Source organism: Patella vulgata, chromosome 5, assembly GCF_932274485.2.
Source record: "Patella vulgata chromosome 5, xgPatVulg1.2, whole genome shotgun sequence".
Taxonomy (NCBI): Eukaryota; Metazoa; Mollusca; class Gastropoda; family Patellidae; genus Patella; species Patella vulgata.
In genome coordinates this window covers 54,470,233-54,484,798 of record NC_065883.2, presented here as the reverse complement: position 1 = coordinate 54,484,798, position 14,566 = coordinate 54,470,233, and the positions used below count along the sequence as shown (strand labels likewise).

The 14,566-nt window shown below is 33.6% G+C and overlaps 1 protein-coding gene across 1 annotated transcript; it reads left to right on the top strand.

The window, feature by feature from the left end:
* Positions 1-90: 90 nt before the first annotated feature.
* LOC126821132 (proteasome subunit alpha type-6) lies at positions 91-13,490 on the top strand. The gene is made up of 7 exons (XM_050549470.1): positions 91-263; positions 3,927-4,021; positions 6,291-6,372; positions 7,374-7,529; positions 8,180-8,358; positions 12,706-12,800; positions 13,301-13,490. Exons 1-7 carry the CDS (start codon positions 188-190, stop codon positions 13,356-13,358), a joined length of 741 nt encoding a protein of 246 aa, XP_050405427.1. The 5' UTR covers positions 91-187; the 3' UTR covers positions 13,359-13,490.
* Positions 13,491-14,566: the final 1,076 nt, after the last annotated feature.

The following is a 14,566-nucleotide window of genomic DNA, read 5'->3' as shown; positions in this document are numbered from 1 at the left end:
ATAATTCTTTGATATTGTAGATGTCTTAATAATTATTTGATACCACTAATAAAAGAGAAAATCAATTAACTATGTACGGTATTCTTCTAGGCACGAATTTTGCACCAACTCTATTGCTTACATGTGAATTTGGCTTTGTCACATCGAAAAGAAATTCTTTTAGAGAACTAAATACTGTTGGAAAAATATGTCACGAGGAAGCAGTGCTGGTTTTGACCGTTATATCACAATATTCTCACCAGAGGGACGACTGTATCAAGTTGGTAGGTATCTGAGTTGCAACAAACACAGACCAAACAGAAATAATAATATGTAACAGGCATTGCCTGAGTAGAGCGAAGTTGTCAATGAAATAGCCTATATAAAACCTTCATAATTAATTTTCTCATGTGATACAAACAATGTTAAATAATTTAGTTTTTCCAAATTGATTTTTATTTAAATCTAAATTGTATACATTAATTTTGTTTTTAAAAAAGAACAAAAAAGTGTGAGAATTATTTTCATTGACGTCATTGATTAGACGCGTCAATCCCGTCATAGAAATAGTAGATCTAATAGTTCTATATGATGAGGCGCGTAATCTCGCTTGGGCGAGATTTGGTAAGTTGACATGCGCATTGCCTGTTTTGCCCAGTGTATCCAGTTCCGGTCTGAATTTTTTTTTAATCAACAGTCTGTGAGTGACAATTTCAGTTACGCTCCTGTGTTACCGGAAAAGAGCTTTGCTCAAGCACCGCGCGAAGAAGCGCGATGCTTTAGAGCTTCACTCTGCCGAAGATTTTCCATTGCTACGACTCACTTCATTAGTGAATCCGCACTTTAGTTTCCGGTGGATTTTGATATAAAACCAATCAAACGATAGATAACTTTTTTGTGATTATTATGGTGAGTGATACCCTGAGATCCGACAATTACAGCCGTAGAAAACGGGATTTATCTTTGCTAAATTTCGACTAAATATAGCCTACTTTTTTGGTGGTATCATCCAGATTATAAATATTTGTCATATTATCATTCAAATTATTACGATTTTAATAAATCTTTGCTGACAATAACGTGCGGATTTGAGTTTTAAAATTGGTACTAGTGATTCTGAAGGGACAATACCGCTTATGACGTCACTCATTTTGGTGCCATGCCAGGCATTGGCTGAATAACAACGGGATTCATTAATAGCAATTAACAACATTTTTCATCAAAACAATGATTGATTATTGTTATTTATAACATTTCTGCCACATCCAAGGACAATTAAGCCTATAATCCTACCTGAAATGGGTACAAATCATTGCATTTTAAATCGAGGCGTTGTAAGCTGTCACTAGGAAGTCATTTTGAAATGCTGCTTGTTATTAACAACATTTTTCATCAAAACAACGATTGATTATTGTTATTTATAACATTTCTGCCACATCCAATGACAATTAAGCCTATAATCCTACCTGAAATGGGTACAAATCATTGTATTTTAAATCGAAGCGTTGTAAGCCGTCACTAGGAAGTCATTTTGAAATGCTGCTTGTTATTGATAGATGACATTCAGCACATCTCGGTTAACTCCAGTTCCCAACAAGTCTGCAATAAAAGCTCCACACACTCTTTGAATGACGCCATTTTGGAATTTCTTTCTAAGTTTTAATAATAGGTGCTTTTATTACGTGTGACGTACTTCCGGTGTCTATTTTTAGCCTGGCCTTTTTTTTCAAGTATCTTAACATGGTAGGTAAATGCTAAGGAAAACAGGGTTTTTAATCTTTTTCTTTTAATAGAAAACGTATTCTTGAATGCCACTCTTGTTGTAAGATGCGTGTAGCATTTGTAATAAATTACCGATTTTAAATCCTGTATAAATTCTTTTTTTTTTTTCGTTTTATTGACGATATACTGCATTGTAGAAGACGATATATGCCAAGCTCGCACACGGTCCAGTTGATCGCTGTACACAAAAACATAAACAAAGATGCATTGCCGATTTATATGTTGTGTGTTAATTTTACTGCAAACAATTAATAGATAACATCTGTTTGCTTGTAAAATGCCACGAAATAGAGCATAATAGTAAATAATGGAGTGGGTTAGAGTGGTGACGCTGCGGTTCCATGAAAGAATTATTCAAGACAATATTAAAATTTAAGCACGACCGTAGCACATCTAAAAAAAAGAACAAATAATAATCACACTGTAAAAAATAATTCTGTATAGAATGCTCTGAGTCCAGTTATATATATTAGAAATTGATAAAATGGACACAAATGTATCGTTCTACATCTTGGTTGCGACAGTGGAGATAAACTGACTGTCAAAAGCTGAGCCAAGATGATTTCTGTGGTTACATAAGAAAAAAAGATTTTAGAAAATATTCACAGATTCAATTTGATCATGGTTTTATTCTTTCTGTTACTCATATTCCATCAAGGGGAAATTTTATAAAAATGGCCGAAGTCTTACTCTGTGCATCAAACAACTATTTTATCATTGGTTAGAGCCGCCTAAACGCGGGGAAATTTACAGTAGCTATTGGCTAACAGCACGCATAAACAATCTTATTTGCATATTGCATACTATTTATAGTATTATTAGCTGACATTATTTTTAAGTCGATAGGCACAAGGACCAGCATAGTACCATGTTTTGTGCAGAGTATGTATAGCATGCAGCGCAAAAGCAGACGATATATCATCAACCTCGCACAGGCTCGCACGTACTGTCCAGTCGGCAGTTGAATGTAAATAGGATAGACCATTTAAATCTTTTGTGTTAATAGTCCTGTGATTAATAGATAACATCTGTTTGGTCATAAAATGCGTAATAAACGTGACCAAGTTCTAGTTCGGGCCATGGGCCATGAGCGTAGATCAATCATCCACTTGTTTTCCTCAATTTCATATGGCCATTACGGGTCTGGTAAACTTGCCGTATCTTTTTCTACATCAAAGTTTTTGTAAATATCGTTTCTGGCATCGGTCGGTAAACCTTACACGTATGTAGAAATGGCGATCGATTCCATTTTATGTAAAACAAGCTTACTATACGACGGTATTTTCACAAAAAAACACACAATGGCCTATGGGTTTCAGTCTACGAATAATGCCAGGGTCTGCGCATGACCGAAAAGGATGTCAAAAGGGAAAACGGTAGTCGCATCACAATTGTATGGGTGTAGCTACCTATCTTCATGTCACCTACCCTCATACAGCAGGGGTTAGATGTACATGTATGGTACCAGAAGTCTAGGTTTTCCGAATGAAAAGAGGCATGTACAATGGATTTTGATGGCGTTTTCAAGTCGGATAAAACAACGCTTCATTAATCATTAATTTAAACACAAATATTTGGATTTAGGTGTTAGTTGTGTCACTACATTGGCCTCTGTGAGTTTAATTAGTCATAATAGTATACAATTATTTTATTTTAAAGATGTCAAATGTATTAATAAAAAAAAATGAGTTTGCCAGGTGAAACGGAACTCACCCAAACATAGCTAAAAAAAACAAACACATCAGTATATCTTAACGTTTTTAGCTACGATCTCATAGTTAGCATTGATATCAGATGATTTCGTACATGGTTCCTTTATCGTCTCTCAGCCCTCTGTACGTGCTGTCTCGAGACCGAGATAATTATTAGTAACTATCTGAACATTGCTAAAAATGTTGAGACAATTCTGTATTATTCATGTGCAAACCATAGATTATAGACGTACTACTAGTACCGGTATAGTAGTCTTTAGACACGTCTTCCATTTTGTCAATTTTGTTGTGATGATTTTTCCTGGCGTCAAAGTTCAAGAACATGATATATAACTAAAAAGTTTACATTAAATTTTCAAGAACACACATTCTATCCAAATTCAATTTATATGTTCTACATATATAAAAAAAAAGTAAAAAGGTTGTTTTTTTATGTGTACTTTCTTTTTACAGAATATGCCTTCAAAGCAGTAAATCAAGGTGGACTGACGTCAGTAGCAGTTCGTGGTAAAGATTCAGCTGTTGTAGTTACACAGAAGAAAATACCTGTAAGTTGTAGAGATACTGGTTATTGCTAGTTCTGTTATAGTTATACGTTGTGGATGATTACTATCTTGTAGTTGTACTGTTAGGCTGAACACTACAGTAATGGTTCATATTAAAGGGGACATAAGATGGGTGAGAAAACTTTTTGGTATATATAGCCAAAAGTTGCTATATCCACTTTACAACAAGTTCTCACCAATCTGATTAAAATTAATTCAGCTATCTTCACTCAAAGCGACCTTCGGTAAAAACGTCTTTTCCAATTATCAAAAATACTCTTAATCCCCTCAGACTCCAATGACATCACAGTGACTGAATGCATATTCGGAATGTTTATTCCTTAATTACCTATATACAGCCGGCGTGTGTATTCATTAACGCCTGACTGATTCCTTAATACCCTAATTAAATAAAACAATTATTAACTACAGAATAATTTGTTTTGTAATTTAAGATCCAATTTAGAATTTGTTTTATGATGTCCCGCCCTCTCTTCTTACTACAGCGATTTTAAAACTGTGTTTTAAAGTGACTTTTTGATAGTCCCTTTCCATCGTGTGCAGACCTAACGATTTGAGATACATTTCCGTCAGAAGAGTATTGTGGTTCTAATTTCCCTGAGTAAATGAGTACAGGAGTAAAATGATGTGGTCAAGCGAAAAAAGTCTTACAAAGTGTTCCTTACAAAATTGGTTATTTCATATTGATCCAATCTATATGTCCATTGTATTCAAATATAATGTTAAACGAAATAATAAATATAACTCACCTCAAAAAAATATTTTGCCAAATGACATTACTTCCAGTGATAATGAAAATATTAAATTAGTTCTATGAAATCATAAATGGCATAAATCATAAATCTGATTTTTAAAAGCGTGTGCGAGTTAAATATATTTAATAGGGCTTTTATCTGGTGTATATTTTATTTTCTTTTCTTATGAATGCGGCTATATACATGTATGTGCGCTTTTTTTTGCGGAAATCTATGACATATCTATCCACATCCCACTCGGAGCAGCCAACTTCGACACAACAATATAATAGGGCATATAAATAGATAGTGAGTAGGTACAATTACTTGGAATCCAAGATGGCGTCTTTGTACACTTGACGTCATATTTTCATGACATCATCATATGAAATTTCTGGCTTCACAGTTGTCGCAACTTTATCTCATTCTGTGGCAGGAAAAACAAGATACATTTGGTCCTGTATCATCTGGCATTGTTCGAAATCAGAAATCTTCTAAATAACGTCGTAAAATCCTGTGCTTGAACACAAGAAGTTGTTTCTTTTTTTTATGTACATCTATAGAATATACAGGTCAGAATTCTATGGAATATAATTACTGCTTATGAGTGAGCGACTTTTCGACAAGGCTTCTCTAGTCATTATTGGTATTAATAAATTATAAGGAAAATTGTTGAGATATTCATACAAAAAACCCTTAGAACAATGACTGCACAAATCACCAATGGTCCCCTGAAGGCGACTGTTTGAATTAGTGGAATCACTTACATCACATGAATATATCAACAATTGTCTTTTTACGGTGTGATTATTAAAACCTGATCAAATCATTGTAAATACTCCACAACAAGCTATATCAATTTGTGTAATTTCAGGTAAAGTGGTCGTTGATAACACTTTATCAAATTTCATCTCCTTTCAGTGTCTGTCATTATTAAAACCTAATCAAATCATTGTATATACTCCACAACATGTTATCCATTAATCAATTAATCAATTTGTGTTAATTTTCGGGTAAAGTGGTCAAATTGAATGTTGTTATTAGCATTTAACCTTATAATCCTTAATTAAATTAGATTCTACATATAATTAGAATGGGTATCTCTGTTTGGTCAGCATTAACTAAGTATTGTTGTGTACATGTGTATATTGTCTTGTTATATTTTCATATTTTATCATTGCTTGATAATGACTAGAGAAACCTAGTCGAAACGTAACTCAGTCATAAGCAGTAATTGTATTCCAAATTGTGATCTGTATATTGCAGTTCAATTACTAAATGCCATTGAAACAATTTAATAATAATCTATTGAGCTAATCCATGAGCACACAATTGACTTCCCTGTCCCACACATATGAAGAGAATAAGCATATCATACCTCATGATTGGCACGCAATAATGTTGACAGTTTGACAGTAGCTTTCTTAACTTCTCAAACATATGAGAAATGGTACTCTGTCCTGTTTATGTAGCCTACTTCTAATACATATGACAATAATTGATGTGTATTGTTGTAGGACAAGTTACTAGATGCTAACACTGTTACACATTTATTTCAACTGACGGAAAATATTGGATGTGTTATGACTGGCATGATGGGTAAGTCTTCCCATTCTAATTAATTTTAGATCTTTCTTTTATTCAACTATATTGTTTGTCTCCTTTTCATAAACTAATATTTATGGCTTTGTTGTTCTCTTTGATGTCTAATTTTATCAAATGTGCCAAAAAGGACAAGCATCTTTTCATTGGCTATTGTCCGGTCAGTTGAATGCAAATGTTGTTAGAAACAAAAGTTTGTTTATTTTTTAGTTAAACTTAAGTGACCAATAATGCTAAAACTGAATCAATTTACAGAATATTATTTTTTAAGAATAGGTCTTGGAAAAGACCTTGTACCATGTTTTATTAGAGAACACACAGAAACAAAAACCTTTTGAAAAAGATCACAAGAGGGAAAAACTTGTATATTAGTAGAACTAGAAGACCCATGAAATAGCGCATAAAATAGTGTATGGATGGGTCACATGTGTATTCTGTGAATAAGTAGTTATTGTAATAGTCTTTGTCATGTCCTGCATGACAAAAGTTCTAAGAAAAATAACCTAAACAGTCTTGGCTCTTAGCAAAGTTTTTTTTTTTTTTAAGAATAGGATAAACTATGCGCACAGGTCACTTTCTGTCCTATCCTACATATATCACAGATTATTCAAATTGTTTTAACCTGTTAAGCGTGACGCTTTTAAAACGTTAACTACCCCCTATTGTGTAATTAATTTGACGAAGTGACGAGGCACTATGTACTATGTTCTAAGAATAGGTTGGGGAAAATACCTCCAAGGCGTTATATTACGCCCTACACGCAGTGAGTGGCAGTTGTCCAGGACGTAATATAACGTCCTACACATGCTGCGAGGGATTCCCCCAAGTGACGAACCATGTTCTAAGAATAGGATGGGGAAAATACCTCCAAGGCGTTATATAATGCCCTACACACAGTGAGTGGCAGTTGTCCAGGACATTGGATAATGACCTACGCACTTAACGGGTTAATATGTCATTGCTAAAATAATTACATGTATGTGTTTTGAAATTTGTAGCTGATAGTAAATCACAAGTCCAGCGAGCTAGATATGAAGCAGCGAAATGGAAATATTCTTATGGTTATGAGATTCCAGTAGACATGTTAGTCAAACGAATGGCTGATATTAATCAAGTTTATACACAAAGTGCAGAGATGCGACCTCTGGGTTGTTGTGAGTATGATTATAGTATTATAGATATTTGATTTGATTCAATCAAAATAGACCATTCTTCGCCAAATAAGTTCACCAATATTGTTAACCCAAAGAACACTTAATACCACTTCTCATGTAGAATTTCACATTATGTAATTAACACTTGTTGTTTTTATACCCCCACATTATCTATATTTATACAGTGTTTTACGGTTGTGAGACGAAAAAAGCCTGTCAATTTTCAACAATTTCCGATATGGCAATTGATATTAAATGTTTTGTATGCTAAATGTTAGAATAGGGCAGAACTAGAAGCCAAATGGGTTGTTACTAACTCGTAATCATATTTTAATGTGTTGTGTTTTTATACGCCCACATTGAAATCCGATTGACTTATAAATGTTTCATTTCTGAAAAAAGTAAAAATATATTCGACAACTCTTGTTGACTGCCTGGACGATTTAGCTGCTGTAGGCGTATGTCTCGTTGCCTGGCAACCTATCTTTATTTCTGACAAAAGAAAAAATATGCGACAACCCTTGTTGACTCCGGACGACTTAGCGGCTGTTGTTGTATGTTTCATTGCCTGGCAACCTATCTTTCTTTTGTATGCAGTTCATTAACTATAAAACTAAACTTGAATTAATGATTGTATTTTCTGTTTTAAGGTATGATATTAATTGGTTATGATGATGAATTAGGACCATTAGTATTTAGAACAGATCCTGCTGGTTATTATTATGGCTTTAAAGCTACATCAGCTGGTGTTAAACAATTAGAAGCTAACAGTTTTCTTGAGAAAAAAATAAAAAAGAAACAAGAACTGTCGTATAATGATACAGTGGAGGTTTGTATTATTAATTACTATATTTATTGCTTGTATTTGGTCAGGAATGATATGAGCTACATAATATCTAATTGTAATGAATATTTCTAAGGACAAATCTGTGGAATACCGTTACAATGTTTTGACTAGTATTTCTGTATGGAAGACCAAATGGGACAATATTCATGATTCTTGTTTCTACTTTCCAGTTTGAATATTTTAGACATGCACACAACATTCTAAACTAATGATTCTTGTTTCTACATTCTTATGTCAACATTTCATGTCAACATTTCATGCACAAAATCAACATTTTAAACAAAAAATTGACTTTATGTTTCATTTTCGGCGTTTTATCGGTAATTTTATATATCATTAAATATTAAAATTACAAAATAATTTCTTAATTTTACACGACAAAGAAATCAATTCATTGGTTTCTGAAAGTATCTTAAAAAAAATCTGGAATTTGAACTCTTATGAAAATATTTTCTACGTTTCAAAAAGTCTTGAAGTTAAAATCTTGAAATGAAAATGGCCAGAAAAATATAGTGAATTATCAACATTATTACACCAGAGGGCGTTAGCGTATGTGTACAACTTTGATACAGACTATAGATTAGAAATCAAAAGTAGACTTTTCTAACGAGTGGGAGTGGGCCTCTGTTGTGTTTACAGTAATTAGTTGCATGAAGCATAAATTAAGCTCGAGATATAATAACAATACAAATAACTTCTATAATTTAAACAGCTAGAAAAATTAGGACAAAGGCCTTTCCTACATATTCGCTGTTATTTGTTTACTTTTTCGTATGTTTAAAATTACAAATTAGACCTACACGTGTTTCGAATATGGCAAAAATGGCTGATAATGCTGTGTTTTAAATGGAATCTATTCACTGTTATTTGTTTACTTTTTATACGCCCACATTTAAATGTGGTCGTATATTGTCGTCGGTCTGGCGTCCACAATTGCTTGTGGACGCTCTAGAGGCTAAAGTTAATATCCGATTGATCTTAAATTTATACACAGTGTTTAAGGTCATGAGACGAAGAAGCCTATTCATTTTCAGCGATTTCCGATAATTACTGCCAGAGTTATGGCCCTTGATCACTTTAAAATATCTTGTGGATGCTCTAGAGGCCAAAGTTAATATCCGATTGACTTTAAATTTATACACAGTGTTTAAGGTCATGAGACGAAGAATCCTATTGATTTTCAGCGATTTCCAATAATTACTGCCAGAGTTATGACCCATGATCACTTCAAAAAATCTTGTGGACGCTCTAGAGGCCAAAGTTAATATCTGATTGATCTTAAATTTATACACAGTGTTTATGGTCATGAGACGAAGAAGCCTATTGATTTTCAGAGATTTATGGCCCTTGATCACTTCAAAAAATCTTGTGGACGCTCTAGAGGCCACAGTTAATATCCGATTGATCTTAAATTTATACACAGTGTTTAAGGTCATGAGACGAAGAATCCTTTTGATTTCAGCGATTTCCGATAATTACTGCCAGAGTTATGACTCTTGATCACTTTAAAATATCTTGTGGACGCTCTAGAGGCCAAAGTTAATATCTGATTGACTTTAAATTTATACACAGTGTTTAAGGTTATGAGACGAAGGAGCCTATTGATTTTCAGCGATTTCCGAAAATTATTGCCAGAGTTATGGCCCTTGATCACTTAAAAAAATCTTGTGGACGCTCTAGAGGCCAATGTTAATATCCGATTGGCTTTAAATTCATACACAGTGTTTAAGGTCATGAGACGAAGAATCCTATTGATTTTTAGCAATTCCTGATAATTACTGCAAGAGTTATGGCCCTTGATCTCTTTGAAAAATCTTGTGGACGCTCTAGAGGCCAAAGTTAATATCTGATTGACTTTAAATTTATACACAGTGTTTAAGGTCATGAGACGAAGAAGCCTATTGATTTTCAGCGATAACTGATAATTACTGCATGAGTTATGGCCCTTGATCACTTCAAAAAATCTTGTGGACACACTATAGGCCAAAGTTAATAACGGATTGACTTTAAATTCATACACAGTGTTTAAGGTCATGAGACGAAGTAGCTTATTGATTATTAGCAATTTCCAATAATTACTGCCAGAGTTATTGCCCTTGATCACTTTGAAAATCTTGTGGATGCTCTAGAGGCCAAAGTTAATATCTGATTGACTTTAATTTTAAATTTATACACAGTGTTTAAGGTCGTGAGACGAAAGAATCCTATTGATTTTCAACGATTTCCGATAATCACTGCCAAAGTTATGGCCCTTGATCACTTTGCAAAATCTTGTGACGCTCTAAAGGCTAAAGTTATCATCCGATTGACTTCAGATTGATACACAGAGTTTAAGATCTTGAGACGAACAAGTATATTGATTTTCAATGAATTTTTATGATATTAAAAGTTTTGTATACAAAACGTTAGCATGGGGCAGAACTTTATAAAAACCAAACAAGTTCTAATGGTTTTCTGAGTTGTTGCTCTTAATCAGATTTTAGTGTATTATAAATTTTTCATTACCAAAAAAAGTAACAATATGCGACAACTCTTGTTGACTGCCCGGACGATTTAGCTGCTGTGGGCGTATGTTTCGTTGCCTGGCAACCTATCTTTCATATTAACTATAAATATAGGATAGTGTTTGCAAATTAGACCTACGCATGTTTCGAATGTGGCAAAAATGGATGATAATAAACAAATAACAGCGAAAATGTTCAAACTGGAATGTAGAAACAAGAATCATGAATATTGTCCCATTTGGTCTTCCATATTTCTGTGTATTACTTTAACTAGCTCTCTGGTCTTTATCATTTAAATCCTAGTTGTAACTGTACTCTTAGAGACAAACAGTAATTGTATTTCATAGAATTCTTTGCATATCCAGAATTACTATAAATACCATTGAAACAGCTACATAATAGAACTACTTTAAGATCCAGACTAAAGAGGTAATTCCCAAATTATCAGTTCTTATAATTATCTGATAACATAGGCATTTTATAACTGAATAAGAATAACACATTAAAAGAAATACAAGTTAATTACTTATACGTGTATTTCTGGCAACATTTCAACGAGTGATAAAGACAAGAGATCCCTCGTTGAAACGGCACCAGCAATAAACTTCTAAGTTACTTGTATTCCATATAATTGTGTCATGTGCTATTAATCATGAAGGTTGTTGTCTGGTCATAGTGGGATTAAAAACTGGTTCACACTTATTGTGAAACCATTGTCGTAATAACTACTGCAATCCATAGTTGATGTTCACAAGTTTCATTGAAATGTAAAAATATTATTTATTGCTCTGCGAAAATTGTATGTTAACGGGGTTGAGTACTCTAAAATGCACATTTTAAAGCTAGCACTGTAAGTTTTTGTTTTTAAAATATGACATTTTTTGTTATTTGGGGTGATAAAATCTACATATTAATCACCCAGAAAACAAAAAAAAATTTTATTTACCAACTATGTTCCGAACTTGGCCCAAAAGCATGATAATAAAGGGTGCTGATGACAACAAAAGTCTGATTTTCTCAGTTATGTTTGCATGGATTTTCATCAGATTTGGCATGTACATGTACAATGCTAATTGTAAGTCCAAGAAACCCAAGGGACATTTGGCTATAGGCTGCAGTTTGTCTGGTATCCATGGAAATGCCAAAAAACAATGGTTTTTTTTGGAAATTCTGTTACTGCATGCTAAAAAGAGATAATGATAATCCTAATCGTAGATAAAAGTAGAGGTTATAAGCGATATTTCAACACCAAAAACACTAAAAAATATCAACTCAAGAGCATTTTAAAATCTTTATTCATTATTTACCTTCAAACAATTCAGATGTAAAAAGTAAATATTTACTTCATCTGCCGCACTAAAAATCATTTATACATTCAAAAATGGTAGTCTTCGACCATCAAAGAAATTCAGTAATGTTCCAGTCATGATAGATGGCAAACTTGGATAATCGCGTCCTAGAGGGAATTCCTTGTCGTGCAGTGTGAAACTGTTGTTGGAGGCGGCCATGATAGTTTACCACGGATCATGTGACCGATGTGTACGACTGCATAATTTATTTAAGAACTCAGCTGATCTAGGTCAAGAAACCTTCTCGTTTGCTATAAATAAAGTTTTTTTCTTTCCATTTGTATCTCCTTTATTACACAACAAACAGTTGGACTGTTATTTTACACATAGAGCAAGTATGCAAAGTCTTAATAAGATTGGCACTGAAAAGTTAGCGTATCTTAGACTACTCAACGTCCTTAAACTCTTAAATTTTGTTAATACACCAGTGTTGGAAGTGATGAACATTTATTGTATGTATATTTTTTTTATTTTAGACGGCCATTACATGTTTATCTACTGTATTGTCAGCAGATTTTAAAGCAGCAGAAATAGAAGTTGGAGTAGTAACCAAGGACAATCATAAATTTAAGTAAGTAGATGGTGCAGTGTATAACCACAAGTGATTGTAAAATCTCTTTGAAAAATAACATTTAGGTGATGCTAAGTATTATACCTAATATCTATTTCTTTCATAAGCCAGATAATCAAATTCAGGAGCAATAAACCTGTCTAAAACTGTTTCTCAATCAGTATAAATATAATGTTGGGAAGCAAGGATTTATACCATGTCTCTTTCTCTTTTATCAACTCCATTGGGCTAGCAAATTTTTACTTGCCTTGTCTAGGATCACTGTACTTTCTAACAAGATCATTTCCTCTTCAAAAATTTGACCTGGCAATACAATAATTCTATGCTTATTCAGGTGGTTCAATTCCTGAAACTTAGGTGCATGAAAGATAAAAAACCCTGTCCCTACCTTTTAAAGTATGCTAACCAGTGTGAATAGAGACCATTCTTAAAACTATATTACCTTGAATTTGATCTTTATTAAAAGTATGGTTACTGAATGACAAGTTTATTTTTTTCAGAGTGCTAACAGAAGAAGAGGTAGATGGTCATCTATTAGCTATAGCTGAGAAAGACTAGATCTTTATCCCACTATTTATCATGCATTGTCATCGCCATTGTTACTTTCGTGTCTAAAGACTCTTAAGACAGCGTTAGAAATATTTGTTATAAATAATTTCACGTATAATAATTAAAATATATTCACATTAAGTTGTCCTCTTATTTTCTTTTACCGTTTAGGAATAAACCACTGAAGGCCATTGTTCCACCCAATTAATAGAACCCTGTTCTTGTAATTTGTGACCCATTTGGCCCAAATCATCCAGATTTACCAGCGTGGTTTCCCCGTGTCAGTGATGCAGGATGGAGGGCCTGACAAGGACAGCTGTCTAGTCGTTCGGATGGGACGAAAAACCGAGGTCCCATGTACACATTGGCGTGTACGTAAAAGATCCCTTGGCAGTTGGAATTCGATATAAGAGTAGGCCGGAGTGCCACTGCCCGGGCAAAATTTCCCTCATAGCACACTGTATGGTGTATGCCCTTCTTCATTAGCCCAGTTAAGGAGCAGAACAGTAGGACGTTAAACCCCATTTCATTTCATTTCATTTTGGCCAAATGAGAGAAATGTCATTGATAGCACACTGTATGGTGTATGCCCTTCTTCATTAGCCCAGTTAAGGAGCAGAACAGTAGGACGTTAAACCCCATTTCATTTCATTTCATTTTGGCCAAATGAGAGAAATGTCATTGATACTACACAAAATATGTTAAATCTGTTATGCTTTTCCAGCATATTTGTCAAAAGTATATTTTGATTTTCAGAATGCTCATACTACTCATAGACCAAAACTTATCAGAAATACATAGAATCTGCTATTTTTGGTTATAATGCTTTTTTTCTTTGTATTAGTAATTCTCAATCACTTTTCATTGTATACCAACTTAAAATATCTCACTTACTTAAGATAAATGCATATCTCTCATACCAATTTAAAGGTCAATGATCTTTGAAAAACAAATTTTAATTTTTGCACACGGGTATGTGTTGATATTACCCATGTGTCTCATTTAGCCACAGCTGATCACTTTATTATAGGCTACATATAGGTCTAGGGTTGTGAAGTGCTCTGATCCCTACCCAAAAGCCAAGATAGAAAGATATGGTAACTAAACCCAATCTAATGGCTAGAAAGAATTGTTGACTTGATTCTTGATGAATAGTTATGTGACCAGTTCCATCATGATGATATATAGATACCATATATAGATACTAAGATAGGGAA